The 14258-nt window shown below is 39.9% G+C and overlaps 2 protein-coding genes across 6 annotated transcripts in view; one reads left to right on the forward strand and one right to left on the reverse strand.

Annotated features, from left to right (window-relative positions):
- Positions 1 to 14258, forward strand: part of LOC101747159 (intraflagellar transport protein 52 homolog) — a 93050-nt gene that overhangs the window by 65703 nt on the left and 13089 nt on the right. For 3 of the 5 annotated variants that reach the window (XM_021351492.3, XM_021351496.3, XM_021351487.3), the window contains exons 2-3: positions 8480 to 8697; positions 10723 to 10858. In XM_021351492.3, coding sequence (XP_021207167.2) covers positions 8480 to 8697; positions 10723 to 10858 — 354 coding nt within the window. Of the gene's footprint in view, positions 1 to 6180; positions 6533 to 7360; positions 7506 to 8479; positions 8698 to 10722; positions 10859 to 14258 lie in introns of those variants that run through there. The other 2 variants (XM_038018014.2, XM_062674302.1) reach the window with 2 other exon arrangements.
- Lp-c6 (low molecular lipoprotein 30K pBmHPC-6) lies at positions 3101 to 4889 on the reverse strand. The gene is made up of 2 exons (NM_001044021.2): positions 4806 to 4889; positions 3101 to 3964 (listed from the first exon to the last, which is right to left on the reverse strand). Exon 2 carries the CDS (start codon positions 3945 to 3947, stop codon positions 3177 to 3179), a length of 771 nt encoding a protein of 256 aa, NP_001037486.1. The 5' UTR covers positions 3948 to 3964; positions 4806 to 4889; the 3' UTR covers positions 3101 to 3176.

The raw sequence follows: 14258 nt of genomic DNA on the forward strand, positions 1-14258 counted from the left end.
GACTACATTGATGATAATATACTCGTTTTACTTGTACGTATAACTTATCGATGTACAATATAATATTTAAAAAAACTGAATGAGGGGCGGCATTCGAGAGCATCGTAGAACACGTCCTTACGGATCCATCAGATCCAAATAACCTTTGCATTAGATTCCTTCAGCTCTAATACTAGGAGCAGGCTTAGGGACCCCAGTAACCGTACTCGTCGAACTCGACAAAGAGGTCGACGTGCAACCTAACCCACGCATCAGCCCGGTGAGTTTCTCGCCGGATCTTCTCAGCGGGTCGCGATTCCGATCCGGTAGTAGATTCATTCGCGAAGCAATTGCTCTTGAGTTGTTAGGTCTCCTTCGAAGGCGCTCGGGCAGCTGTTAGAAAATCCCACCCGTCCTGGCTGAGTCTTTGCTCGCCCACCTGTCCTGGTGAAACTGGAAAGGCCTTCGGGCCACCAGTAGTGTCTCAATCATAAAAAAAAGCATCGTAGAACACATTTCGTAAACAATAAAATGCATATCTATGAATTGTTTTGATACAATTTTGACTTCATTTTTTTTGTATTTTTTTTTTGTTTTAGTTTACCTTTTTCGTTAATTTTTGACGTGACGACGTCTTATAATTCGATGGAGCCGGCTGCACGCACGAAAAAATATGACTCATGCGGCGTTACCTCGCTCTGAGGCGTACACGCTTTCGTCAAGTATGAAGTTCAGTGAAAAGTGAATGTGGTGTCAATTGTTTATAGCAACGATAATTGCGATAATTGAAAAATGAAACCATTCCGTCAGTATTTTCTTATGACGTTGTCACGTTCAACTATCGTCAGTAAACCGACTTTACAGACAACCGTTTTTTTTTTTTACGTTTACAAGTTTTGACTTTAAATCAAAAGCAACACAACACATTCTGATGATCGTTTATCAAGAAGATTTCATACGTTCAAAGTTTATGGTGTAATCTGCATGGGCACACAGGTTTTTGTCGTGTCAGCCGCTCTTTTTTTCCGACCTATTTCCTGTTAGCCCAAGGGGCTATTCCAGCTGCGCCTATATTACGTGAGATCACGGGCTCAACCTGAGAGAATTTGTTAAGACCAGCCTTAGCAAGAGCTGTGCTTCGCAGAATCTACCAAAGGATCGGAATCGTTACCCACTGAGAAGATCCGGCGAGAAACTCAATGGGCACTCAGCCGCTAAATAAATTGCATAATATTAGAAGTTTTCACCTTTTTCATCTATCGATTCGCCTAAATTTCGTAATTCTCGAATGAGATCTACAAATTCTCTGTAATCTGCAAATTCCACGATCCGGAGCAAACACTTGGCGTCCGCATCAACGGTACTCTTAATTGAAAAATTAGTTTACCTTTAAAAGTACTTCTTAATCTTCTAATTTATAAAACGATAATACTGATGGAAGTCAGACAGAACGCAACTTAAACGAAGCCGCCGTACCAAGTGCCGGCACACGAGTTTCTCGTAAATATAGTAATGTGGAGTACCTACATCAGTAATAGCCCACTGGGTTTCTTCGCCGGATCTTCTCAGTGGGTCGCGTTTCCGATCCGCTGGTAAATTCTGCGAAGCACTGCTCTTGCTAGGGCCAGTGTTAGCAACACTTACGGTATGAGCCCCGCGAGCTCACCTACATGTTAGGGTGAAGCTGAAATAGCCCCTCAAGGAATCAGCATAGGTAGGAAAAAAAATCAGTGTTGTTCTTGTTTCGTATCTGTGTGTTTCATACATACTTAACACAAAGGACCATTCTAGTTTATGAATGTTCCGAGCCTCTCCAATTCGGACTCGTCTCCCGCCATCACTACTATCCCAGCGCATATACCTACCAGCCAGAAAATACTACAGCGCTGCTTTGTATGGCAGGGAGCTCGCAGTATCGGCAAAAGGAATGGCCCCGTGGCCGGTCCCGTGCCCTCCAGAGTCACGACAACGTGACGATATATTTGCATGGTTAATAGTACCAAATATGATCCAGCACGGATGGGTGCCGGTTGATCGATATTGACCTCAACTTGACCCTTTATTTAGATCCAATATGATCGTGCTATGATCATAGCAGTTTTATACTTACATACAACATTATTTTTAATATGCACTTACATGTATTGTATCTATACTAATATTATAAAGATTAATGAATGAATTTGTTTGTTTGAGCGCGCTAATCTCAGGAACTACTGGTCCGATTTGAAAAATTCTTTCAGAGTTAGTTAGCTCAATTATTAAGGAAGGCTATAGACTATATAACATCAGGCTAAGACTAAGAGGTTTCTTCCCTTTAGAGAGCTTCCGCTGCGTGCGCTGCGGAAACGGTTAAAATTTCACTAAAATAATGTATGACAGAATTGTTCCTCTTTAAAAGTTCTAAAAGCTCTAAAATATCGTGACAGCATGCCTATGTTTTAAGGTTGGCTCATTATAACGTTTTTTATCCGAACCATTTTTGTCCTAAAATAAGCATTATTTGTGAACGTGTTTTTTCTAAAGATGATATTAATCCCTATCCAAATAAATACGTTATTTATTACAAGTATTTATCATCGCAGCAAAATAATGGTCAAGCGTATAATGATGTACCTACAAGGCGCCGACCGGCCGGTGCGCGGCGACACACAAGAAGAATAACAAGAAACATCGCTTCAAGATAGGCTTTTAAAAATTGTAATTTTTTCTACCTTTCTCCAAGGTCCCACCATCAGATAATGATCCTGATGATTATAGGACCATTCGGGAAATCTCCCCTTTCGAACAAAAAAAAGATATTTTTTTTATCAGAATCGGCTCAACCATTCTCGAGAAATCGGTGAACATACATAGTTAAAAAATTGTGGTCGAATTGATAGCCTCCTCTTTTGAAGTCGGTAAAAAAGCGTGATTTTAGGTACATTAAATAGCTCCTTAGTATTCTATTATCCAAAATTATTTTGACCTTCTACGTAAATGAACCCACTTAAAGGGTCGAAGGGTAAAATTTTGCGTTTTCCCAAAGTAACTTCCACGTGGACAAAGTCGCGGGCAAAAGCTTGTTATAATGATAAAAGTGACATGTTCAATGAGAAAACGGAAAAAAAAAACCAAAAAATCGTTTTCAGCTTCAGCTTTATTCGTGTTAATTTGGTTTTCAACATATTAATCGGTAGAACCTTTTACAACAACGCTTAGTAGGGGACGATGTACCATGCAAAAAGTTGGGGATAACCGGAAACTTCTCCGCTGTGCCCCAAGGCTTCACGGTCTTCGTTGGCGGCCATATCTTCATCAAGTGTCATAACACTGTTGTACTCTCGGTTGTAGACGAAGAACATGACGTCGCTTTCGTACATGGAGGGCTCAAGGTACCAGTGGTGTTTGAAGGTGTCAGCGGTGCTATCACCGTAGATGATACGGTCATCACTAGAACCTTTCGTGTTATCGAGCTTCAGGTACTGTTTGTCTTCGGTGGACATGATCTTGAAGTATACTCTGTTGTTTTCCAACACGGGGGTAAACTTCCAGGAGACTTTCTTGCTGGTTTTGTCTTTGGAGTCACCGAATGCAATTTTGTTGTGGTTTTGTTGGTCGATCAACTTGAGGGCGTGATGGTCCCTTTTGTTTATGAGCTTGACAGTCTGCTCGGTGAAGATCACTCTAAACTGGATGGGGAAGTAAGATTTGACGATTTCCTTTCCATCCTTTGTCCATAACTGGTAGGCGAAGTCCATGGTGTTCCTCTTGCCGTTTTCGATCAGACGCTTCACGGCTTCCTTGATAACCTCTCCCTTCTTTTCCTTCAGATATTCAGAGCATTTGGCGATAGCGGTCTCGTATTCACCAATGACGACACTCATATACAGCTGCTCTGCCAGTACGTCATCAGTTCTTGGTGCAAGTGTGGCGTTAGAAGCCAGCGCACACACGGCGAGGACGAAGGCAAACAAAGTCAGTCTCATCTTGGCGCAGTGGTTATCTGTGAAATAAATCACATAAACGGCTTGAATCTATTCGAAGTCTTGTATTTTCGATTTTACGTGTACACTAAGTATAAAAAATCATAAAAGAAAATCGAAATTAAAGTTGAAATTATTTCTTTTAAAAGGTTAGATGACCTAATCTAATTTCTTATCTAATCTAAATCTTAATTAGATCTAATCTAATTTAGTTTTAAAAGTTTTTTGTTTAATCAAACGAATAGAATCGATATAATAACGGAAATAGAAATTTTAATACTAGAAAAGGAAGAAAAAAAAACTATTTTGTTGGTGTTAATTTGGTTTTCAAAAAGTCACTTAGTAGATGCTCTAACGGAAACCTTTAGCAGGAATTAATAACAACCTGGAAGAAAAGTTTGTGATAGCAAAAATACCAAAGACCGGAGGGCTCAGTAGTATGAATCATGGAGACGTCTATGTCCAACAGTGGACGACAATGGGCCGATGATAATGATGATGTTTGTAAGGTAGTACTACTACTGGTGGTATGACTTCTTGTGAGTCCGCGCGGGTAGGTACCACCGCCCTGCCTAGTTCTGCTGTGAAGCAGTAATGCGTTTCGGTTTGAAGGGCGGGGCAGCCGTTGTAACTATAATGAGAACTTAGAACTTATATCTCAAGGTGAGTGGCGCATTTACGTCGTAGATGTCCATGGGCTCCAGTAACCACTTAGCACCAAGTTGGCCGTGAGCTCGTCCACCCATCTAAGCAATAAAAAAATATAAAATCGTGCCCGATTAATCAAAATTAGACAAAAACTGTTGTATTAATGTAAGCAGCAATTGGGATTTATTGCGAATAAAAATAAACTATTGTTACCTTTGAAAGCAGTCACAACACTGTAGAACCAATATTAACATAGGTCTTATATACTGTATTATATCAGTCCGTTAACCTTTTATCTACGGGTCAAATGACAAATGTGCATTGTAAATAAATAAACGATGTCATTTGCAAAGCAACAGATTAATATGAATTTTTAGTGATTGATTCCTATGCAGTGGCGGATTTACAGTCTCGGCCGCCCTAGGCCCCAAGCCATCAGCCACCCCTTTCTCAGCATCCACCATATATACTACTTTTTTTTTTATTGCCTTTGTAGGCAGACGAGCATACGGCCCACCTGATGGTGAGTGGTTACCGTCGCCCATGGACTTCAGCAATGCCAAGGGCAGAGCCAAGCCGCTGCCTACCGCTAAAATATTGCTACATAATGGAATTACATAATGGAATTACTTTATTGCCAACTGTTATCTAAATAGATTTAGAAATTTAATACATATTATAATAAGTTTTTTGACACAATTGGGCCCGCCCCTAAATCTGGCCGCCCTAGGCCCGGGCCTTAGGGTAAATCCGCCACTGTTCCTATGATTGACCGCTGGTTTGTTTTTTACGCGTTCGCACTGAGGTCACTCGGTTGTTTTGCAACAGACGTCATTGGTACGTCTTTATTCAACGATACTGTGCCTTAGGGCGGATTCGACCAAACTTAAATTTAAACTCGAGTAACTATACGAGGAATAACCTATTCCATGATTTTAATCTCGAGTAAATTCATAGTCGTTTTTCCACGTATACTTGCGCTAGGAATAACAATACGCGAATAGCAGAGTGAATGGTGAACAAAAATAAAATCCGGCAAATAAATGTTGTTGTTCAACGGCATAGTGTAAGAGCATACAAATCGTCAACTCGATTTTGCCGTATTTTAGTGTGAAAAAGTAGCTGTTGTGTAAGATATCCAGCTGTCAAACGTATTATTTTTATTTCTTGTTTGTTTGAGGGAATTGTCAAGTTTTGTCGTGTGGTTTTATCTTTTTTCGTTTAAACGTTGCATTCAGACTATTAATAATCATTTAGTGCATTGCGTTGACTTGAAATTAAAACAGAATAAATATTTATGAAATGACAGAAATCAGATGTTGGACTGACAGACGCCATTACTTTATTCTAGGAATAGCTCCGTTATTCCGTGCGAAACGGCGGTATAGTAACAATTCCCGAATAGGCCCACTATTCTTAGAATTGTAGTTGGTAAAACGTAAAATTGATTTACTCTCGATTAACTGACGAGTTATTCTAAGAATAAGATTTACTCTTGTTTGGTCGAATCGACCCTTAATCATACAATAAAATTAAAATTACAGGCAGCGGCAGAATAACAGCGATAGTTTCAGCTATCACAATGCTGAGCCGCGGCCTTTTTATCTCCACTGTCAGTATAATTAATATATTGTAATATTGTTTAGATAGAATTAGAAAATTATGTCATATTAATTGAAAAGTTATTTGTATTGTGGAGTAAATAAATGTAATTATTATGATCATTATTATAAGTTCGTGAAGATTTACCGGGTACTTTTAGGAAGAAGTTCGTACCATGCCCAATTCGAGTGCTGAATTTCTCGCATATTCGTAATAGTGGTTGTTAACTTTTAAGAATATTAAGAATGCCTACATTCATACCTTTGTAAAATTATTGAAGTGAAAACTTCTTTAGAATCGTTGTGATTTCAAACCGGATGCAACGGAAAAAACGACAGGTAAGAGACACAAATACAAAAATGTGTAGGATGAAGCCAGCAAAGAATGAGACAGAAATATACATACTATTTAATACAGCGCCATCTGTGAGATTTTTTAATACTAACGTGTGTATGAAAGCTCTTGTAGTGAATTTTAATTTAGGATTATACGTGAAATTAAAATATCAATTCACAGAGGGCGCTACCTTACAATTATTTACTAATGACAAAATTTTACATATACTTAAGACGTTTAGGATAATTGTATTTTAATTTTGGAAGGTTTCACTTCTACCACGTGTGAATTGCACACATTTTGTTTTTTTTTTCAAATAGTATCATTGAATATACAATAATGTGCGCGAATAATTTTCAACAATGAATTAAATTTCATGTCACATGGCATGAGTGACATTTAGTTCGAAACTTATGCTTATATCTAAGACAAACTTTCATAAACATTTCTTTAATTGAATTAAACTAAATCTGTGGGTACCTAGCATCGTTCAAAACAAACTGCGTCTGTGCCTATTGCTTCTTAATTATTATTATTTTCCTACCTAATCTGAGAGCCTTCAGAGGCCATATCAGCGTAACCTTAACTAGTAGGTGAGCTCACGGGGCTCAAACCTGACGACGTTGCTAACACGAACCCTAGCCAGAGCAACCCATGCTTCGCAGAATCTACCACCGGATCAGAAACGCGACCCACTGAGAAGATCCGGCGAGAAACTCAGTGGGCTGTGTCTGAGGGTTAATTTACTCGTCGAGCCCTTCGTCGCTAGCGATGGGTTCGACGAGAACGATGACCGGTACTTGAGGTACCTAAAACCACCGTTAGTGGATCGGGTGGACCGGAAATGACGTGTTTCGGGCGACGTCGACTGCTTTCCATTCTGTCCGCAGGATCGGGAATGTAGTTACCGGCGGCCACGATGAGAGGGTTCTCGTGTCGTGCCGCTTTATCGAAGTGGTGCTTCTTAAAACAATAGTGTGTTAATAATTTTGTATATGTTCAGAAGTTACAGCAACAAATCGAAAACTTGCCTCATTGCACCTCTCATATTTATATTTACTTTTATCTATCTGAAATTTTTTTTTTTTTTTTTTATTGCTTAGATTGATGGACGAGCTTACAGCCCACTTGGTGTTAAGTGGTTACTGAAGCCCATAGACATCTACAACGTAAATGCGCCACCCACCTTGAGATATAAGTTCTAAGGTCTCAGTATAGTTACAATGGCTGCCCCACCCTTCAAACCGAAACGCATTACTGCTTCACGGCGGAAATAGGCAGGGTGGTGGTACATACCCGTGCGGACTCCCAAGAGGTCCTACCACCAGCGATTACGCAAATTATAATTTTGCAGGTTTAATTTTTATTACACGATGTTATTCCTTCACCGTGGAAGTCAATCGTGAACATTTGTTGAGTACGTATTTCATTAGAAAGATTGGTACCCGCCTGCGGGATTCGAACACCGGTGCATCGCTACATACGAATGCACCTGACGTCTTATCCTTTAGACTAAGTATCGTACGAAAAGCGCGAATCATTCCGCTGAGTACAAACCCGTTTTTACTTACTTTAAGATCTTTCAACAGGAACAATAATACAAGTAATGTTAAACTTTTATAGAATTGTATTGCATTTTCATTGTAATAGATCTTATGTGTGAAAACCCTGGCGTAACGCCGACATATATAAACGTGTGTGTGTGTGTGTCAAATACATGTTAGTAATGTTTTCTTTATTGCTTTCGTGTATTTTTTATGCATTATTTTAAAAAAATATTAGCATTGTGCACTCCTTCTCTATAAGTGTGGGAAATTTTATATTCCTCCGTCCTCGCAATTTTCGTAAAAAGGGATACAAAGTTTTTGCTTCACGTATTAATATATAGATACCATTGTCACGCGTCATTTTTATTGGGACTTGTTGGGTAAATGTAAATTATTCTCCAGTAATCGGGAGGAGCTCTCGCAAAGCAGTCTTCAAGATGTGAAGCTCCTCGTTGTCCCCGGACCGCAGAATGTGTTTACTGATGACGAGTTCGCGGCCATGAAGAGTGTAGTCGAAAGAGGCGATTCGGTGCTGGTCACAATGTCAGACGGCGGAGAGGAGAAGATAAATACGAACATCAACTTCTTCCTAGAAGAATTCGGAATAGTCGTCAATAATGGTTAGCTATTTTCCTTTTGCAGTTCATTAAGCTGTTATTTATGTTTTTAATACGCTTTTATTAGCTTCAGACGTATGTATGTTAGTATGTAACGGAATCTTTGAACATGATTTTGACCCCCTTCAAAACGTCGGATTAACTCGAAATTTGGTATACTTATTAAGGACCGATGACAATTCAATATTAAAAATTGTGCATGGTATCAGTAGTTATAAATATTTTATGAACAGATATGAGTAGAAGGGCTATTTTGATAATATACTGAAAAGCACCCCTCGCTTTTTTTACAATAAAATCCTTTTTTCTTACACTATTATTGAAATGTTCACGATTGACTTCCACGGTGAAGGAATAACATCGTGTAATAAAAATGAAACCCGCAAAATTATAATTAGGTAGGACCTCTTGTGAGTCCGCGCGGATAGGTACCACCGCCCTGCCTATTTCTGCCGTGAAGCAGTAATGCGTTTCGGTTTGAAGGGCGGGGCAGCCGTTGTAACTATGCTGAGACCTTAGAACTTATATCTCAAGGTGGGTGGCGCATTTACGTCGTGGATGTCTATGGGCTCCAGTAACCACTTAACACCAGGTGGGCTGTGAGCTCGTCTACCCATCAAAGCAATAAAAAAAAATATTCAAATTTATTAAAATTTATTTTCTATTTTTTAGTTGGATTTTCTATAAAAGCGTATTTTGTTAGTTTTTTTAAACTATTATTTATTTTTTGTCTAGGTAGGAGGACGAACTTACGGCCCACCTCGCGTTAAGAGGTTACCGGGGCCCATACACCCACCTTGAGACATGAATTCGAAGTCTCAGTTTTATAGTACAACATTTGCCCCATTGTCCCACTCCTCAAACCGAAACCCATTACTGCTTCACGCCAAAAATAAGCACGGCGTGTGGTACCTACCCGTACAGGCCCTCAAGACGCTCTGCTACCACAGTAATGCCTAAAACTTTTGAGATTAATGCAAATTAGAGACGGGAAATAGAAAAACGTTAAAATAAATTAAACCGGTTTTGCGGTAGGCAGCGGCTTGGCTCTGCCCCCAACATTGCTGAAGTCCATGGGCGACGGTAACCACTCACCATTAGGTGGGCCGTATGCTCGTCTACCTACAAGGGCAATATTATGTCTACCTTCCACGGAATAGATAAATAAGGGATTATAAGGGATAAATAAGGGATTATTTATCTATTCCGTGCTACCTTCCAATTTCATATAGAAGAATTTGTGTCATATCTTTAGACGATCAGAGAGATCTTTGTCAGCTCCAATTCTTTTCTGCGCAAACCCAACCATACTCCATCGCGCAATCATGTAATCTGAATTTTTATTTATTTTTATACTCTAAATACTAATTTTTGCTTGTCCCTCCTTCAGCCGTGCTCCTCACTTTTGAGGGTCCTGACCACCTCAGTCCACAAGTTTCGTCCTTACCATATTGTACTAGTTCGTCCTGCCTTCCTCTTTTTTGCCTCTAGGATATCGGATTAATAATTCGTATGTCGTATCACTCTTGTCAGAGCGGTCGTGGTCGTCATCCGGCATCATTGTTTTTTTTTTTTTTATAACAACTAAAGGCAAACGAGCAAGACGGGTCACCTGATGGTAAGTGATTCACCGCCGCCCACGGTCACCAGCGTTTACGCCAGTGCGTTGCCTACCCTTCAGATAAGAATATGCTCTTTTCTTGAATAACCCAATGTCGCAGTTGTTGGGGGAGACCGCTGATGGCAACGAATTCCAGAGATTTACTGTGCGTGGCAGAAAACTGTTTTTAAAACGCATTGTAGTGGAACGCCAACCATCCAGATGGTGCGGATGATAGTTCCGGCGAGACGATCGGTTGCGAAAATCAGCGGCTTCTATTAAATTGAACAACTCCTCGGAACACTCCCCATTGTTGTGGGCAGATGTTATGCGCCTCACGAGGAATCGCCGCTCCTCCCGGTGAGCGTACCAGGCTCACCATAAACCGGGCGGAGTGGCGAATTAATTAAGTCCGGTGTTGTTTACAGATTGCGTTGTCCGAGCCAAGTTCCATAAATATTACCACCCTAAAGAATGTCACATCTCGAATGGAATCCTGAACAGGGCCGTCGCCGCACACATTATGAAGACGCCGAACTATGCGTGCGAGTCCGATGATTTTCTGTGAGCTTCTATACTAATTTATTGTAGAACTCTTTTTCTTTCAGTTAATCTATATATATATAAATCTACAGTGGTTTTTACGGATGTTCCGTTATAACTACTGAACCGCACATCCGATTGACTTGAAACTTGGTATCCATGTAGAAAATACATATCGACGCTTGAAAGGCAAACGTGACTAAGCGACAATGCGTGAACTTTACAGTAGACTAATTTAAAGTTGAAATACCTGAAAACAAAATTTATTTTAACGAATCTAGCTGTAGTAGAATCTAGCTAGTAGCTGTAGGATTGAAATTGATTTAATAGACCTTTTTTTTTTTTTTAACGCTGGGGAATCCATTTACGGATACCCGGTCCGGGGGGGTAACGAACCGGGTTATGTCGGACTCCGGCGCCTCCTGAGAGGAAGAGGGGGACGAGAAGGTCCTCCACCTCCCCGAATTCCTCGCAAGAGACTACGCCTTGAAAAAGGCGCGCGAAGCACTTGCCCCGCAGAACGACTACCGACTAAACCCCATCGAGCTCCACCACACCGGCTACACCAGACCTACGGTACCGCAGTGCGCGCCGAAAGTCCGCCTTCGCCGGTACCCGTCCTGATTTAATAGACCTAGAAACTACATGACGATCACGACCACTCTGTCAAGACGACTGAGAAGAAGAAGAAATATATTTTTTTGCGCATCGAATATGGTTATTGCCTATCATTAATGTACAAAGCAGTTAATGTCGCTTAGTCATGTTTGCCTTTCAAGCGTCGATATATAAATCTACAGTAGTTTTTACGGATCTTCCGTTATAACTACTGAACCGTGCATCCGATTGACTTGAAACTTGGTATCCATGTAGAAAATACATGTACTTAATGTATAGGCTAATATTTATATGAGTGTTATTTGTTTATTGTCATTATTATAACTCTCTAATAATAATGACAATAAATAATAATGTTAATTTTAAATGCCCAGCGAAGCGGACGAGTACGGCTAGCATTTTCTTTTATTACAGAACCGAGAAAATTTTTTTCAATATAAAAAAGCTGGTATTTTTTTCAATACAACGAAACAATGTGTTACATACGCCTATTATAATTTCAGTGAGTTTATATTTTACAATTTGTATACAATTAGATTTTTCATAAGTGATTTTTATTATAAGATACGATTCCGTGATCCTGAACTCGAGCTAAGCACATATTTTCCTAGAACAAAAGCTTTGGATAATTCAAACGCACGGGTGCTTTAATTGTATCTTTTAGATCACACGATTTCAAAACTTTTATTTCCTTTGTAGGCAGATGAGCAAACGTCCCGCCTCATAGAGAATGGTTACCATCGCCCATAGACGTAAGCAATGTCGCAAGCCGCTGTCTACCGTAAGCCTCGTTGGAAGAAAAAAAAAACAAACGTGTGGCACTCGGGAACTGCCGCGGTAAAGCTATTGCATAGCATTTTTTATCAACTTATGCAATTATAATTAGACAGTGATAATTTAATATTAAAACAACCACGCTATATTAAACATTAATAAAAGCAAAACCTTAACTGTCCCCTTCACAATCATAAGCTAGACCGCGCGAGAGAGAGATGGGCAGAATTTTCATGATGCGCATGCAGTGTGACGTCACGCCACGCGCTTATTCACAAACACTACACAAGCGCAACGTGTGAATGTGTGGAACGCAAGCTACATGGTAGGCGGAGTGAGGAGTGTAAGGTTTTTTTCGTTACGGAATTTCATGATAACAGTAAGCTGCGCTCATGGCCCGCGATAAAGGCTATGCAAAAGCTTAAAAACATCCCCTGTTTACTTAACAAATGTACGCAAAAATTGTTGGTAGCCGACTCTGCATAGCGATTGATATAATCCATCAGTTATATGAAGTCAGCGTCTGAGCGCCATTTCGAGAAAGCGGCGCGACACGATAACCTCTTGTCGCGGCCGCCGGTAACTACACACCCGATCGTGCGAAATGAAAATCAGTTGCCGTCGCCCAAAACACGTCACTGGTGATAGGTCCTTTACAGTCCGCACGGGTAGGTACCACCACCCTACCCATTTCTGCCGCGAAACAGTAATGCGTTTCGGTTTGAAGGGTGGGGCAGCCGTTGTAGCTATACTGAGACCTTAGAACTGATATCTCAAAGTGGGTGGCGCATTTACGTCGTAGATGTCTAAAAAAAAAACTTCGAATCCTCCGATTCTATCGGGGTATCCTTCTATCTTCTTCTATCGGGATTCTATCAATACTATCGGTGCTTTTTGGTATTACCGGTCACCGTTCTCGTCGAATGCAATGAAGGGTTCGGCGAGCAAATTAACCCCAGACACAGCCCATTGAGTTTCTCGTCGAACCTTCTCCGTGGGTCGCGATTCCGTTCCGGTGGTAGGTTCAGCGAAGCACTGCTCTTGTTAGAGCTAGTGTTAGCAAATTCGCCAGGCTGAGGTCCGTAAGCTCACCTATACGTGAGGTGAAGCTGACATATCCCCTTGAGTTTAGCAACATAGGTAGGCAAAACAGATTGATGTAGGCACCGATGATTAAGCCAATATGCAATATTTGTTTTCTTAACGTGAACACTTTGTTTGTAGTCAAGAGTTCAATCGAGATTCATTATTAATAATATCTTTCAAATAGTTTATCGCATACAGGTTAAGTACGATATTAATTTTATTTATTGACTTATTTACGTTGAGTTTTTTTTATCGGTTTGTTTTTTATGATAATTATATATATTTTTTCTGAACGGTAATGGTGCCATTCTAAGATAAATAAAATGCATTTCAGATCTTATACGTTTAAACGAACAATTCATCTATATATATATAATCTGAATCTCGGAAACGGCTCCAACGATTTTCATAACATTTAGTATACAGGGAATTTCGGGGGCGATAAATCGATCTAGCTACGATTTATTTTCAGAAAATGTTGTTTTATTCGTGTTTTCAATACCTAATCAACTTTATCGATAATCAACTTTATGACTCTTCTCGACATCTATTGGCGAATAATAATACTATTTTTCATAATTGAGAGCAAAACACAATAACACTAAAGCTATTTCAGCAGATGGCGTTGTTAAGGCACCCGAAGCCAATGAGTGTTTGGTTTAAGGTTAGACCAAGAAAATGAATTGCTTATTTATATGATTTAACCAACAAAAAAAAACGATCAAAGCTCGGTCATCGTCTAGTATTATTAATACATGAAATTTGAACCCTTAAAATTAAAAACAACTTTGTAAATTAATATTTTTGGTATTTGAGGATTATTAAGGGGAAGTAGCATTTGATTATCGGCACGATCGCATCGCTTGCTGACGTGATCTGTTTAACTATATTTCTTATAAAACAAGATCATTAGGTGGTAGGACCTCTTGTGAGTCCGCACGGG

Source organism: Bombyx mori, chromosome 20, assembly GCF_030269925.1.
Source record: "Bombyx mori chromosome 20, ASM3026992v2".
NCBI classification, from domain to species: domain Eukaryota; kingdom Metazoa; phylum Arthropoda; class Insecta; order Lepidoptera; family Bombycidae; genus Bombyx; species Bombyx mori.